The 16,697-nt window shown below is 59.7% G+C and overlaps 1 protein-coding gene across 1 annotated transcript in view; it reads left to right on the forward strand.

Annotated features, from left to right (window-relative positions):
* Positions 1 to 16,544: 16,544 nt before the first annotated feature.
* The window catches only part of ONECUT3 (one cut homeobox 3), an 18,482-nt gene continuing 18,329 nt past the window's right edge, over positions 16,545 to 16,697 (forward strand). Inside the window, exon 1 of the mRNA XM_027086055.1 lies at positions 16,545 to 16,696. Within this exon, the coding sequence (XP_026941856.1) occupies positions 16,545 to 16,696 (152 nt within the window). The remainder of the gene's footprint in view (position 16,697) is intronic.

Raw genomic sequence — 16,697 nt, forward strand, 5'->3', positions numbered from 1 at the left:
GCCTAGACAAGAGGTCCCCCCACCCTGGGATGTGCCTCCCACCCCATCCAAGCACCGGCCCTGCTGGGTGTCAGCTGTCCTGGAACACTTTCCCTGTCGGACCTGGCCCGGCGCATGGATTTCTGCAGCCATCTCTCCATCTGGCAGCTTTATTAACCTGATTCGACTGATCGAGTGATTGACGTGTTTGCTTACGGGCTACTCCTGCCCCTCGAGGGACCCTGACTAGGAGCCCCCCACCTCCATCTCCATCAGCCCAGGAGGACAGGGGACACCAGGATCCTCTCACAGGCCCATCACACACACAAACAATTACTCACAATTAAACACTTGTGGTGATTGGGTCCATTTGAGTGGACCTTTCCAGAAGATGATGTGTCAACATCTAACAAAAAATTAAAACCCAAACTGAAAATGCGAGCTTGGCGAAGACAAGAACTTCTATCTGCCCCCTTCCTCCCTGGGTCCCGAGCCCCTTAAAACCATGCCAAGCACACAGTAGGTACTCAATAAATAGTAAATGAATTCCCCTGGCCTGTGTACTGCTAGAAATGTACCCCATCCCATGGGGGCATGCACAGTGGGGCAATATTTACATAAGAGTATGTTCCTAGAGGCATTCATTGTTCCAGCAAAAATCTGGAAACAGCCTAAAAGCCAGGGATAAGATGCTCTTGAAATCAGTTACAGAGTGCCGGCAGCTCCGAGCACTACACAGCTGTTCCAAAGGCGAGTGCCGCCCAGGCAGCGGCACTGAATATTCCCAAGAGGTATTCAGTGCAAAGGCTAGTTGCCCCAAAGGGGCCAGCAACTTACGTCCGCACAAAAACCTGCACAGGGGTGTTGACGGCAGCTTTATTCCTAACTGCCCAAACCCGGAAGTAACCGAGATGTCCTCTACTAGGTGGACGGATCGTCCAGAAGATGCAATGTTACTCCACACTAAGAAGAAAGCTAACAAGCCATGCATAGAAAGACACGCAGGAACCTTAAATGCACATGACTGAGAGGAAGAAGCCAGTCTGAAAGGGCTACACACTGTGATTCCAACTCTGGGACATTCTAGACAAGGCAGGACTCTGGAGATGAGAGTAGGATCAGTGATGCGGGCACTGGGGGAAGAGGGATGGATAGGCGGGGCCCAGAGGGTTTTTAGGGCTACAAAACCATTCTGTATGATGCTGTAATGCTGGATGAACAGTATTATGTCATGAGAGCCCATAGAACTTACAACACAAAGGGTGAGCCTTAATGGAAGTTATGGACCTTAATGTGCCCTAACAAGGGACCTCAGACTGAGTGGCTTAAACAACAGAAATGATTCCCTCCCAGCTCTGGAGGCCAGAAGTCCAAGCTCAGGGCATGGGCAGGGCTGGTTCCTTCTGAGGGCCTGGGGGAGCATCTGTTCCAGACCTCTCTCCTGTTTCTGGGGATCGCTGGTGATCCTTGGCGACCCTGGCTTATAGAAGCACCACCCCGATCTCGGCCTTCATGTTCACATGGCCTTTTCCCTGTGTGTGTGCTTCTGTGTCCAGATGTTCCCTTCTTATAAGGACACCAGGCACGTTGGATTATGACCCACCCCAATGCCTATCTCAGCTTGATCTGCAAAGACCCGATTACTAAATAAGGTCACATTCACAGGTGAACTTCAGTGTCTTTTGCAAGGGACAAAATTCCACCGATAACAATCACTTGTAATGTATTAAGGTCAGTTCATTAATTATAGCTCGTGTACCACACCGATGGTAATAATAGAGGACGGTGTGTGTGTGTGTGTGTGTGTGTGTGTGTGTGTGTGTGGTGGGGGTGTATATAGGAATTTCCTACACAGTGTTCACTTTTCCTGTGAAACTGAAACTATTCTAAACAGCAGAGTCTATTATTAAAAAAAAAAAAGCTAGGTACTAAACAGTGAGAACGATGTTCAAATTTGAGCAAAGCAACGGGGGCACATCTTTGTGTGGGGCTCGTACAGATACAGGACACTGAGGCTGCCAAGCTCGCCCTCCTCCTGCCACCAAGCCTTTGCATATGCTGTTCCCACTTCACTTAATTAACTCCTGCTCTACTTACAGCTCTCAAGGCAAATGTGCTCTTCTTGGGGAGCCCTCAGGCTGCCTGTCCAGCCCCCAGTCCCCCTTTCAGCCCCCCTTAGTCTGGGTCATGCTTTAAGGTCTGTCATCCCCAGACTGAACTCCCCTGCTCCCCCTGCGCCCCGTCCAGTCCTGGCGCACAGTAGGTGCGGTAAAGATCCTTTGAGCGATTATAAGATTAAAATAAATGGAGACTCCACAGCCTCCTGTAGCAGGAACTCAGCAAATGGGATCACTGTTTGAAGGGTTATTAGCAGCCATCAGGAGGCCCCCCCCTCCATAAGCCCTCGCAAGCCCAAGGAGGGGGGGACAGAGGCCCCTTTAAGGGTCCACCGCCACCCGGCACCCACCCACCTGATGAGACTCAAGCAGCCCATTAAGCGATTTTTTTCCTCCACTTACAGCTAGCGGCATCGACAGGGATACTCAATATCTGAGGGGCCGCTGGCCTTGGAAGAGAGATTGCAGCCACCTCGATAAAACATTCCCTCTTGTCAGCGCCTCCCCCGTCCAGCCGAAGCTGCGTGTCTGATCCCCTCCCCTAATGAGCTCCGTTCTCTCCCCTCCGGGAGGATGAGATGCTGCCCCCTCCCAGGCTTTCAAGCTCAGCTCAAGGGTTGAGGGTGGTGGTGGAAGGAGAACCATTCCTACTTCCCATCTGTCCAGATTCTGGTGGGGTCACCTCCCCCAGGAAGTCCTCCAGGATCACCCGAGTCAGGCTCTGGATTCCTGCAGCCTTGCTTTGGGAGGTGGGAGGCTGGGGTACATAGAGGGACCGGGGACTCAGTGGGGTCACCCAGCAGTGTCCAGATGCCACCACTTTCAATTGTCCATTTGCTCAACAGAGAGGGAGGCAGAGCTGGGCTCTGGTACTCCCAGCCCTGTGGGGCTAACGTGAGGGGCTGGGTAAGATGGGGTGGGGCGCCGGAGCTACAGAGCAGGGAGGGACCAGACAGGGTGCAGGGCTAGTGGGAGCCCCCTCAGGATGCGATGGCAGCAAACTGGAGGGCGGACAACCCGATGTGACTGGACTGGGCTCGTCCAGCCTGCCTGGGGAGGGGGGACGTGGCCTCTGAACGCTGTGGCAGGGGAGGGAGCTCAGCTGGCCAGGTTGGGGGTGGGGAAGCCCTCTCCCCAGACTGAAGACCTCCGGTTCTAGCTTCAGCACCAAGAACAGCTCCCCAGTCCTCTCTCGATGGGAGGGGACCTCATTCGTCAGAACGCAGGACCTCTGAGAGACACCTCCCAGGACCTCCTTGGGTCTCAGTGTCCCCAGTAAGATGAGAAAAATGCCTCGCCCTTGTGGTGGGGGGGAAGGGAGGCAGCAGAGTCAATGCCAGAGTGAATGAGTAAATAAATGATTCCAAAATTTCAAATCTGACTCAAACCCCTTGTTCAAAAACAGGGAAACTGAGACCTGAAGAGAGTGTGGCTCTGCCCCTCCTCCACAGCCATATTCCAGAATCTTCTCTCCGGGCCTAAGGGTGAATGGGAAGGGGGAGGCAGGGAGGGAAGAGGGTTGAGGGAACTGCCACCTCCCAAAACGAGCCCTGTTCATTGTCCAGACACTGATCCACTGCGCTGGGAGATGCCAAAGTCCCGGAGGGCCAGCTCTGGTCTGGATCTCAGGAAGCCCCCAGGCTGATGGGGAGATGGGCGGGGGGCACTGGGTGGGCCAGAGTGCGAGCCCCAGTGTTCAGGAGTCCCTGGAGCGGGGAAGTGAGGGTGCTGGAGTCGGGCAGCTGGGGAAGGGCAGCGAAGGTTCTATCTGGGAGGGGTGGGGAAGTTGTATAGAGTGGGGGCATTGGGACTGGGCTCTGCAGGTAGAATAGGAGTTTCCTAGAGTGAGCAGAGGGACAAGCAGAAACACAGGTGAGAGATCATGGCTCATTTGGGGAGGGTTGGGAGGAACTCAGACGAGGAGGACGCCCCCCGCCCCAGAGGGGAGAATGGGGGTGAATTGAGGGACCCCCTGGGACCTCGGCCAGGACTAGGAGAAGGTGGGGGCTGAGGAGGCCTGCTCAGAGGGGCCCAGGCACCCACTGCGGGGACCAAAGCCTCACCTTATCCCCACTAGCCAGACATCAAACCCAGCCTCCCCGTCTTTCAGGTTATTAATTTTTCAGAGAAGAAAATGCTTTTTGTATTTTTTCCAGGCAAAATATTGATAATGGTTTTAATGTGCCTTTCCTGCTTTTGTGTGTTGAGAGGAATTTTCCATCCTGGTTGCCGCAGAGGTTGCTATCCCCCCTACACACACATACACACACACCGCTGCAGCCCCCCATCAGCAGACCCGCGCTTGGCTGTGGAGGCCTGGGTGTCTGCAGAGATGGCTGGGAGTGGGGTGGGGGTGTTTTGATTGCTGCCGGGTGGGTTTTGATCGCAGCTCCCTACCCGCCTCAAGCCCCCCACCTCTGCCTGCACAAAGCCAGATGCCCACCCGCTCCAAGGTGGGTCGATGCGCCCTGCCAGGGGAGCTGGTGTTTCCAGCAGCTCCAGGCTGAGATACATCTTCGGGTTGTTTGAAATATGCCTGCCTTATTTTCATGACGATCAAGACGCAGGAAGGTAGGGAGGCCCATTCATTTGTTCATCCATCCATCCATCTACCCATCCCTCGTTCACTCACTCACTTGTACGGCAGCCGGTTACTAGGCACTTACCGTGCACCACGCAGGGTACTGGAGCCACAGCCACCACCAGGCGGCCCCTGACCCCTGCCCTTTTGGAGTTCACCGTCTGGTAGCAGAGAAGGGTACTAACCCAAAAATTCCAGGAAAAAAGATATCATTACAACTTGTGACATGACCGCTGTGAGAGACACATAGGTGTGTGAGACTGTGAAACAGGGAGGGGTCAGGGACTTCCTCAGGGCCGTGACACCAGCTGAGCCCCGATGAGCCAGGAGGAGCGGCCTCTGGGAAGAGGGCCAGTGAGGTGCTCAGACCTCCTCCGAAGGGAGCAGCCTGTGTGGGACCCCAAGGCACCAGAACCGACTCTCAGTGGTTCTGAAACATAAGCAGGTTTCACAGTCCCATGGAAGGCTCCCTGATGCCCAGCCAGCCAGCCCCCAACCTCTGGGGCACTGATTCAACAGGGGATCCTCTCTCTGAAGGCCACCGCACCAGGGGAAGCACCAGTGATTGGTGAGATCCAGACAAGGGCCATACTTCCAGGTACAGGCAAAGGGGGGGCCCTGGGGCCAGACACCCTCAAGGCCCAGCTTACCATCTGCATGCTCTGGGGGGGCTCACTTCAACCTTCAGGTGTCAGCTTCCCTGTAGGGAAAACGAGCATGGTGAGCATCCCAATTTCCTGTGACAGGAGAAGGGACGAACCAAGATGACCCAGATCAAATACTTAGTGCAGAGCCTGGCACACGGTAGGTGCTCAATAAATGTGAGTGCCAATGATGATCAGGTGCATGACTGATTAAGGAGCAGGAACCCTCCCCTGAGCTGATGCCCAATCAAAATGCAGAAAGCAAGAGCACGTCACACCATGTATTAGTTAGCTACTGCTGCATAACAAAGCATCGCAAATTTACCAGCTTGGAACAGCACACATCTACGATCTGTCAGGCTCTGTGGGTCAGGAGTCAGGGCACTGGGTCCTCTGCTCTGGTCCCACAGGCCACAGTCAAGGTATCAGCCAGGCTGAGTTCTTTTCTAGAGTTCAAGTTCCTTTTCCAAGCTCACGTGGATGTTGACAGAATTCAATCCTTGTGGTTGTAGGACTGAAGTCTGGGTGGCTTTATTTTTTCTGGCTTTCAGTAATGAGTGTGCCAGCTGTTTCCCAACACATGCTCCCCTCCAGGGACCCCTCACAATATGGTAGCGCACCTCTTCAAGGCCAGCAGGAGAATCTCTGCTGGGATAGGGTCTTATATAACACAGTGTAATTATGGGTGGACACCCATCACCTTTGCCATATTCCACTGGTGGGACGCAAGCCCACACTCACGGGGAGGGGGTTACACAGGATGCAACACCTGTGGGTGCAGGTTCCGTGGCCATTAAAATTCTGCTGAGCACACCCTGCTCGGGCACACACTCACATGCACACGTCCAGGACCAGGCTTAGCAATGGCCACAAAAGTATGCGTGGCCATAAATATGAACATACCGGCAAGTGCTTCTCTTTTCGCATTGCCTGCTGGGGAGCTCAGAGCCAATACTGTGGCCCACCTGCTGGGTTTAGAACCACCAGCTGTGGGTTTTATGGACTAACTTCTCTTCCAGCTACAGCTTCTCTCGACCTCATTTCTAATTTATTTTCTCTGGCTGCCTTACCCCTCTGCAACCTCCTCCGTCCCAACTTTCTGGACCCAAAACAGGCTGATAAGGATAGCAGTTCCCATCTGCTCAGCAGATGAGCACTGTTCTAAGGGCTTGACATGAATTCTCTCATTTCATCCTCAGTAAAACCCCCTCTTGCAGATGAGGGAAATGTTGCACAGAGCGGGTGTGAGAACCAGCCCAGGGACACCAGCTAAGAAGTGGAATAGAGAATCTGGGTGAGAAGCTGGGCTCAATTCCAGGAGATTGGGTCTGAGATCTTGGTCTATAGGCACCCATCACGGACCTTCAGTGAAAACACGTACAGAGACTGATCTGCAAAGCAACCTCGGAGAGGGTTGAACCAGCAGGAAGGCTGCCCAGCCGTCACCTCCTCCCCGCTCCTGAACCCACAGCTGGACGGTGGGGCTGCCCCAGCATCAATAATCTTCTGCAAACGCACCTCCACCCACACATCGATCTGTGGGCAGGACGGAAAGCGCTGCTTCAGGGAAACAGTTGATCCAGCAAGCAACGTGAAGCCCCTGCACCAGCCTGCTGGGGACCCCCCTCCAACCCCCGGACAAAGGCCCGGCCCCATGCCCCTCCCAGAGCCCCCCCAAAGGGAAGATGAGGGGCCCAGGGCTGAGGCAGGATGCTTGCTCACACCATGTGTTTAGCTGTCCTCAGGGACTGCACAGGCCCCAGCCTACTGCTGAAGCACGCTTGAACGGACCTTCCGGGCAGGTGTCCATCCCTATTGAGCAGCCCTGGCCTGAGCGGGGCGATGGGGACACCAGGGCACCCCAAATCCTGTTTGTGCCTTCAGGGGATGCCCAGGCCTGGGAGAGAGACAGCAGGGAAGAGGCAGGGCAGCGCACACTCTGGGTGGAGAGCAGATGGAGCGAGACACGACGGGATCACAGTGGGGCCTCTCAGGGTGTGGTCCTCAGACCCTCCAGTCCCCTCTTCCAGAGCTGCCTCCGTGCAGCTTTGTGCAGCCCCGGGTTCCAAACACAGGCCTGAGTATGCATCCAGCCACCTTCATTAGAACAAAGGCCCTGCACTTCCCTTGAATCAATTCACAGTAACTCAACGTGATCCCCATTTTACAGATGGGGAAACCAAGGCACAACGAATTGGGTGTGTTACCCAGAGTCCACCAGCGGGGGCCTGAGCTCACACCCCAAGTCTGTGATTGTCAAGGTAGCGGGGGAGCTGGGGCCTCAGTCTCCTCACTCATAAAAGGGGGGTGACCACCCTGGCCTTGCCCACCTGCTGGGATCGGGGGCAGGAGGTGAGCTGAGGCCCACAGCTCAATGGTGCTCAAGGATGCTGAAACCAGGGCCCTAGCCCTGCCCCTGCCCAGTCATTTCTGCCCCATTCAGAGAAACGGGGGGAAAAAATAGCCCTGGGAAGGTACAAGAAACAGAAAATCAGGGGCTTCGTACAGAGGCAGACTGGGCATTCCAGAACCAACACACAAAACGAGGGCTGGCTAACCAGAGGCGCCTGAATCCACCACCATGTGCCTGGTGCCGCCGCCCTGGAACCTCCTGTGAAGTGTGGCCGGGGTCCTGTGGGGCCTGCAGGGGAAAGGAGGAGCCTCCCTCGCCTCTGCCCGCCCCTCGCCCTTCTCTCCTGCCGCTTCCCAGGATCAATGTGCAGATCAATGCCAGGCTCTGTCCTCTTGGCCCTGCCTCGGGGGCCCTCTGACCCCCACCCGGTTCGCTCTCCCTCAGACACAGCTCGGTGCCCGCACCTGCACAAGCATTTCCTGGGCATCACCCAGGTGCCCTCGGGTTTGCGCCGTGTATGTGTTGTGTCCGTTCCACAGATGAGTACGTTGGGGCGCTGAGAGGGTCCGTGAGGTGGGTAAGGGAGAACTGGGGTTCACATGCAGAACTCACCCTTGACTTTGGGGGGGGGAAGCCCTGGTACCAAGGACCCTGAGCCAAAGAGGCACCCACAGGGGATTGGCGCCCCTGGGGGTCAGTGGCTCCACGGAGCAGCCAGCACAAGGCTCAATCTTCCCATCTGTGAAATGGGCCGCCCCTCAGAGGGGTCGAATCAGCCATGGCAGCACTAAGCTGGCTTGACATGGGTCGTCCCCCTGCACCCTGTCCCCCACTATGCTTCTGGAACCTTCAGAGGGCTTTTCCCCGGCAGCCGAGAGCTGCTCAACACTCTGGGAGGCAGGAGCCTGGGTTCTGCCTCAGTTTCCTCACCCAGAAAACAAGCGAGGGGTCGACCAGATGACCCTCGGCCCTCCCCAACCCCTCCCCCTCCTGCCACTGCTATGGTCCTGGGGACCCCCCGCCCCCCAGGCCTAGCAGCCCACACGGGGACCCTCCTGATGGGAGCACATCCCTGATTTCTCGCTCCACCAGGGCCCTTGCCCTCCCGCCTACCTTCCCTCTATGTGGAGGGCAGGCGAGGAGGGGGCTGGAGGGTCTCTCCCTCCAAGTTCCCCTGGGAGACACAGCCAGTGGGAGCCTGGCTTCTTCCCTCCCGATGCACAGGGAGTTCGAGGTCGATAATAATAGAAATGTTATGTTGTGCATGCGTGCGTGTGCGTGTGTGTGTGTGTGTGTGTGTGTGTGTGTGTGTGTATCTTAAGTAAAGAGGAGGAAGCTGGGTCCCTACCCAGCCAAAGTAAGGGATTTATTACAGAGGCAATTACACAGGGAGCCGGCAGGGACTGCTGGGGGCCAGGGTGCTTGTTAAGGAAGTGGGTTAACAGCAGTTACAGCTGTTAGCAGCGGAGGGGAGGGGAGTGGAGAGAGGGAAGGAGGGGGAAGGGGAGGAGAGAAGTGGGGGAGGGAAGGAGGGGGAGGAATAGCTGGAGAAGGTGGGGGGAAGGGGAGGGATGGGGAGGGAAGAGGGAGGCATCAAGACCCCTCTCTCCTTCCTGGCAGACCCTCTCAGTCCCTCCGTGTTGGGGTGTCTGGGCCAGGCTCTGCTCTCCCCACTCCCGGGGCTCCCCAGAAGTCAAGCTGGAGAGAGTTCGAGCGGGACTGCAGCGGCCTTTTCTGGAGGAGCCCAGTTGACCCTACCTTTCCCCAGTTCCTTTAATGATTATCTGGCTGGGTGGGAGTCATGGGGGAGGAGGCAGGAGCCCCTCCAAACTTTAGCCCCCATGGCTCAGCTGCTGGTTCACAGGCCCTGAATAGGGGACGCCCTGAAAGTGCAGGCTGGAGTGTCCCTCTCAGTCTCCTCGTCATCACCCCTCCCCCGAGTCCCTGGGACTGTCCAAAGCGCTGGGTTGAAGGGAGGGACCGCAGGCAGGGATATTCTGTGTAGCTGGACCCCGTGCCCCACAGATTCGGCTGGGACTTCAGCGTTGCCGCCAAGACCAACTCTATCCCCAGCTGGACACACCAGTGTGTCCACAACACATGCAAACTGGGCGCACACTGGGACTCAGGCCTGGGGTCGGTCGGCTCACCGGTTGGGGGTCTGGGGCAAATCCCTGAACCTCCCAGGGCCTCAGTTTCCTCATCTGAAAAATGGGGATGATTAGCGTTGCTCCCCCAGAGTCTCACCTCCCCAAGCGCACAGCAAGCATTGCTGGGGTGGGGGGAGGGCAGGCAGGTAGAACCGGGTTCTGCTGGGCGCGTGACCCGCCAGGGTTCGGGGAACCCCCTCATGTACACACCTGGGGACGGAGGAAGAAGGCGGCAGCTGATAGAAGGAAGGAGAAAACTGTTTCCTTCCCGCACACCTCGGTGACTCACCTGCTGGGCTCAGGAACAAACACCTCTCCCTCCCCCACTGTCACCGCCCTGGGGGGAGGGGGAGGCATTCAGCCCCCACCACATCCATGAGGATGCTTCTTTGTACAGACTGGGGCTGGAAGGAGTTGTTCTAGAGGCCACTGGGACCCCCTCCTGCTGGCATCCCAGCCCAGGAGAGAAAGCCCAGCCCCACTTAGCCTGGCGTTCAAGGCCTGGCTTTGACACCCACCCCCTCCCGTCAGGTCCCAGTTTTATCTCATTGACTCATTTAACAAATATTTCCTTGATGAAGGCCTGTGAGCTAACGCCAGCCTCCTGCCCCTGCTCCACTCCCTTCTGCCCCAAGTTAGAAGGGGTCTTTTCATCCGTGGACTCGCCTACCTGACTCAGACTCCTGCACGTTGTACAAAACCCAGCCTCGAGGTCCTCCCCTCCAGGAAGTTTGCTCCCTCCCCCCAGTCCTGCCCTCAGGGGCATGAGTGTCTGTAATCTTTGTCTCCTCCTCCCCAAGTAGAGGAGCTACACCTGGAGGGCGGGGGCTGCAGCCTCAGCTCCGGGGTGGGGACTGCGCAGAGGGGTTTGTTAAATCAGGTGAACAGCCCAGCTCCGTTCCTCCGTCCTTGACGTGTAGATTCTGCCTGGCGGGGCGCGCACCCCGGTCCCATTCTCAACTTCTCAGTGTCCCTCAGACAAGTCTCCTAGATCCCCTCAGCCCCCAGGGGTGCAAGCAAAAGAGACAGACCTAGAGGGCAGCTAGGAGGTAGGGGGCGGGCAGCCTTGGGGATGGGGCCGGGAAGCCTCCTCTGCCTCCCCTCCCCCTTCCTGGCCCAGCGGAAAGGGCACGGGTGTGTTCAGATAAATGGCGCATTAATGGGGCGCCAGGCCAGGGCGAGGCTCCCCTGCCGGATGCCGCGGAGGGTAACCCACGGGGGCGGGGCGTCGGACCCTCCCCGAGTGGGGGGGGCAGAGTCCTCCGTCCCCGCTGGGCCTCCGTCTCCGTATCGGAAAAGTGGGCGCTCTCCCAGGCCTGTGCTGCCCACCCCCGCCTCTGTCGTCTCGTCCGGGGCTCTGGGGATCCAGGGTAGGACCCTCCCGGGGGTCGAAGCTGGCGTGCTCGGGCTCAGCAGAGCCCGCGCTGCGACCCGGGCCAAGGTAGCTCCTGGAGGTACCCCAGGGTCAGCCCCGCTGCAGGCCGGCCGGGATCACCCGGCCTGGCGCCTCCCCGAACCCATCCACCGCGCCCCGTCCCACCCCCAGCTCCAGATCCGCGGGCCGCCTTTCTGCAAGGACGAAAGCGTAGTGGATTAAATATATATATATTTACATCTTTACTTGTCAAAGGAGCGTCCCTTCCGGGAAGGGCAGAGGACGCTCAGGACCGCCCAGGGTGGGGGGACTCGCTTCACTGTCGGGGCCGGAGCTTGGCCGCGGGGATGGCCCGGCCTCTCCGGAGCGGGCGCCAGAAGCGGGTTTCGTTGCGCCGGGGAAGTCAGCGGCCTGCGATGCCCGGGCCGCGCGGTCAGCGGAGCTGGGTAGTGGGGCGCCCCCCTCTCCCATCCTCCGGGAGGCCGCAGCCCGCGCCCTGCCTGGCCTGGCCTCAATTTCCCCGACTGCACACCGCGGAACAAGGTCGAAGTTTCCTCACTTAGCAGGCGGCGGGGGGTGGGGGGGGTGGGGACGACGGGTTGTGATCACGAAGGAGCCGAGAGACCAGGGGTTCGGGCCTGAGGGGGGCGTCTTCGTGTCCCCAGCCCCTTCTGGCTGCGCCTCCAACTCGGCCTCTCCGTATTTACAAGGTCGGCGTCCTAGGCTCCAGGCCCCCAGCCCAGCTCCGGGACCTGCACGCGATCCCCGGCGCGCAGAGGGAGCGAAAGCAGGCGGAGCGGGCGGGAGGTGAGCGAGCAGATCTCCAGAGCCCTGGGGTCCCCTCGCCCCTGCGGGTCACTTTCCAGACCTGGCAGGAGGTGCGGGCCCAAGCTCCGCAATCCGGGCGCCCCGCGCTCCAGCCCGGGCTTGGCCGCGACCACCCACCCGGAGTCGTAGTGGTGGGGGTGGAATTCTCTCCGCTATCTGTGCCTGGAACTCCCGGGCCCGCGGAGGCCGAGCTGCTGGGGGAGAGGGACGAGGACGCGGGGCCCCAGGGAACCCCCCGCCGGCCGCGGGCTCCCGGTTCGGGTGCCCCGGCGCAAACAAGCTTGGTGTTTGCGGAGAGCGCGGCGGGAGGCTCGGCCCAGGAGCGATGAGGATTCGATGGAGCCGCGCGGCGTGGCGCGGGCAACGGAGCCAGGGCGGGCGCGGGGATCGATCGGGCGCAGCTGTCGCCGACACGCCCGCGGGAGCATCCACCCCGCGGGCCAGCGCGACCCGGCGCCCCGCGACCGCGGGCAGGAAGCTCGGACGTTCTGCCCGCCAGCTGCGAAACCCCAACGTCGTGGCGCCCCAGGTTCGGCGCTGGGATGTCCGCACACCCAACGTCCGAGACTGGAACCTTCGGGCGCCGCGAGGGCAGCCGGGCCGGGACCCCCGGCCGGGCAGGAAAAGTCTAGCGCCCTCCCCCCACACCCCCAATCTAAATAAAGTCCTCCGACCCCGCCCGAACGAAGGCGCAGGAGTCTGGCGGAGCACGTGGGCCCAGCCAAGTGCGAGCCGGCCAGAAGTTGGGGCGTCTGCAGGTTTGGGGGACTGTACCTGGGGCTGACACGGATCTCGGGCTGGGCGGGACTGGAAGGGGGACATTAATCGTCACTATTTATTAAAACCTCGCTCTAAACAAAAAGGAAGGTGCGCAGCGGCTGGTGAGTTTCATTTCCGTGGGCGACAAATCGAATCACAGAATCAGCAGAGAACCGTGCAGGGGCCTAGCGGAGGCCCGGAAAGGGAAAACTTTGAGTATAACACCCCCCCCCCATATTTTTGGCTGCGATCTGGAGTCAAAACAACAAGGAATGTTGCCTGTCCAAGAAGAGAGGAGGTGGACGGTACTGATTCGAGTTGGGGCGGATTGGGGGTGTTGAACCGGAGGAGACGGCTGGGCCCCCCGGAGCGGGGAGGAGGCCCGAGCTCCAGCCAAGCCTCCCTGCCGCTTGCTGGACGCTGCAAGCCCCCGGGTTAGGGGGATGAAGTGTTGCACTTCGCGGCTTCTCCCAGGCCCGGCTGTGCACAGAGAGCGTGGGCATTGACAAGAGGCAGCCCAGCGTGGGCCGAGGCACCCCCAGGCACAGACGCGGGCTCCAAGCGTCAAACTCCAATTTTCCTGGACGGGATACTGAGGCCAGAGAGCTTCCGCCACGTGGCCAAGGTCGGGGCAGGGGCGAGGATGCGTGTCGCCCTGCCCCCATCCAGCCCACCCTTCCCCCTGCCGCAATTTGCCTAATGACCCAAGATCGATCAGGGCCTGAGCCACCGGCCCCGTCCGTGGTCAGCTCAATTCTATTTTACTAATTACTAAAAGGCCACTGGTGGGGGAAGCCGGTTCTGGAGCTCCAGGGGGGCTCTCCGCTCACTCTCTGGAGGGTGGCAAATTTTTGCTCAATCTCCCAGGGGGACCATAGCCTCTGCAGGAGCGGGATCCCTGTCCCTGTGGGTGTCTGAATGTCCAGCCTAAAAGGGGTGCAGGGCTGCGCGCACCTGGATGAGCCTGGTTCCCCCGCCTGGCCATCCCCTGCCTAGTGGAGGTGCTCAGGGTGTCCTGAGGCAGCAGAGGGGAGGGGGCTCCTTCATCTCAAAGCTGCTGGTCTCCCTCTTTCAAAATGGACGCTTTCCCCGTTAGAAAAGGCACACATGCTTGTTATAAAAGTGAAAGTGAGAAGCTGGAGGAAATATTTATATAAAGATGGAGGTAAAAGGCTGCATGGCCCTGACCCCCACAGAGCACCCCTTGGTTGACTTTGGGAGCACTTCCTTCCACCTTAGCTTTCCCACCCATAGAGACCCCCCCCCGCACCCGCCTGATCTGCGCTTGTTGGGCCTGGGATGCGATCATTTTATGAAGGCTGATTGATTTTTAGATCCCACGATTATTTTTAATTATCTGTGATTGTTGGCGAGTGAGATGGGGGGGCGGGGGGCTGGAGCCCCGCACAGCCAGAACCCAACCTCCCAGACTTGGAATCTGCATGGGGAGGGGGATATTCACTTGTCCAGACCTGCCCATCTCTGCCACCTCTGTTTTCCTACCTGGAATATGGGTGTACTGATCTATAACCTGAAACCGTATATAAGTCCTGAATTGAAATCGTCATGGACCTGGACCTGGGGGCAGTGTTGGCCCTTGGGAAGAATGGCAGAACAATCAGTGCCACAGTCTACCTTGGACCGGAGGCAGAAGCAAAGCAGCCGTGCAACTTCCCCTTGGGGCTCGGTGAAGAGTGTGTGTGCCTGGTAAAACGTAGGCAGCCGCTAAATGCTAAGTCCTGAGCACAAGGCATGAAGAGGGGTCCCTTGTAGCCCTATCCCCCCCCAGGCCATTCTACTGTCTGATTCTCCAAAGCTGGGGGTCAGCTCATCCTGGTTCCCCAACTCCCTCACACTCAGAGACCCCCACCTCCCTCTCCCGCTATAATGGAAAACACAGATGTGCCCCGGGCTCTCTGCTGGGGCAGGCAGGAAGGCACCCTCCTCCCCGTCAGAGAAGGGGAAACAGACACAGAAAGGGCCCTGGCACAGGGTCCAAGCCCAGTGGCAGTTCAGAGAATCAAACCTCCAATGCGTAGCCGCGTCTACAGGGGCGGGAATCCTGTTGAAGGTGGTGAGGGAGGGGCTGCCCCAATGGTCTGCGGCGGGGGGGGGGGGGCTAGCTCGCTGATAGGGTCTTCCCCTCCCTCCGCCCGCAGATTAGAGCCCTAGTCCTCCCCTCGAGGTGGGGGTTCCCAGGGTACCCTAGCAGAGGGCTTACTAGCTCTACCCTTCCCCTCCCCATTCTGGAAAAGGCAAAGGTTTCCCCCTGGGGCAAATGTATGGGGAAGGAAGAAGGGGTGGGGCCGGTTTGGCGAGTCCCTCCTCAGCCCACACTCTGGCCTTCAGACGGGGACACCCCTTGGGGTCTGGCTTGGCCACTCCAGACTCCCCTCCCTGATCTGCATCTTATTCCAATAGAAGGATCACCTTGGGGGGGGTGTCTCTGAGTGTGGGAGGCCCCCTCATTTATCCCAGTTCCCAGAGATCCCTGGGCCTCACCTGTGTCCACGTGGTGAGGAAAAGGAGCACCCTCGCTCCCCCCTAAAAGCGGGGCTTCCCTGGTGGCGCAGTGGTTGAGAGTCTGCCTGCCGACGCAGGGGGCGCGGGTTCGTGACCCGGTCCGGGAAGATCCCACATGCCTCGGAGCGGCTGGGCTCGTGAGCCATGGCCGCTGAGCCTGCGCGTCCGGAGGCTGTGCTCCGCAACGGGAGAGGCAACAACGGGGGGCCCCCGGACTGCTGAAAAAAAAAAAAAAAAAAGGAGAAACCCCAGGGAGAGCGTGGAGCTGGACCGGGGCTTTGTGGGAAGCTGGGAGGATGTGTCTTCAGCCTGCCTGATCTGGAGGGGGAGAGGGGTTCTTCAAGAGTCACCCCCAAGCTGCTCCCACGCTGGAGATGAAGGAAACTAGAAGAACCTGGAAGTGGGAGGTGCCTTGGGCACCCCTGAGGCCAGGCGCTCCATTATATAGCTGGGGAAACTGAGGCCCAGGTGCCCACACATGGGGGCAGATCCAGACACTTGGGAGGCACAGGCCGTGACCCAGCCTGAGGACCCCCTTTCAGCACACTCGCTCCAGAGAGACCTTTGTGGGGGGCTGTGACTCCCTACCTGTGCTGAGATAGAGGGAGGTGAGCGAGCAGAGGGACCACCTCCTGGGGGGGTCTGTGTGGGTCGGGGGGAGCACGATCACAGACCTCCACTCAGCCACGCTCCTGCGCACTCCCTAAAGATGGACTCATGGGTGCCAGGTAGGAAAGTAACCTTCACGACCCTCGGGAGAGACAGGGAATCAGAGACCCAGAGACAAGGTCCCCAGTCTCACCTCGGCAGAGTCTGTACTCGACCCGCGCCCATTGTCCCCGGGTACGACCAGTCCCCAGGGGGCACGGCGGAGACAGAGGCAGGGGACCCCAGAAGCCCGGAGTCTGGCCCACTCCGGCCTGCCTGGCGCTGAAAGGGGCCGGGGCGGGCGGAGAGCAAGGCGGCGGGAGGTGGCGGCGAGGGGAGCCGGTGGGCGGGGGCACTGACGTCAGACCCGGGCCCGGGCGCCGGCGGCCGCTCCCCCGCCACATCCTGGTGGCCGCGCTCGCAGCCGGGCCGGGCCGTGCGCCGCTCAGCCGGGCAGCCTCGCGCGCAGCCACCGGGGAGCGGGCGGGGGCCATGCGTCGGCCTTGAGCGCGCCGGGCCGGCGCCAAGGAGCGCGCGCGGCGGGCGGGCGGCCGAGCCGGCGAGGGGCCCGCGCGCGGCGGCCGAGCATGGAGCTGAGCCTGGAGAGCCTGGGGGGCCTGCACGGCGTGGCCCATGCGCAGGCGGGAGAGCTGCTGAGCCCGAGCCACGCGCGCTCGGCGGCGGCGCCGCACCGCGGCCTGGTGGCGCCCGGGCGCCCCGGCCTGGTGGCCGGCATGGCG

Source organism: Aethalodelphis obliquidens, unplaced genomic scaffold (genome assembly GCF_003676395.1).
Source record: "Aethalodelphis obliquidens isolate GAN/ISIS:26980383/991018 unplaced genomic scaffold, ASM367639v1 scaffold53, whole genome shotgun sequence".
NCBI lineage: Eukaryota > Metazoa > Chordata > Mammalia > Artiodactyla > Delphinidae > Aethalodelphis > Aethalodelphis obliquidens.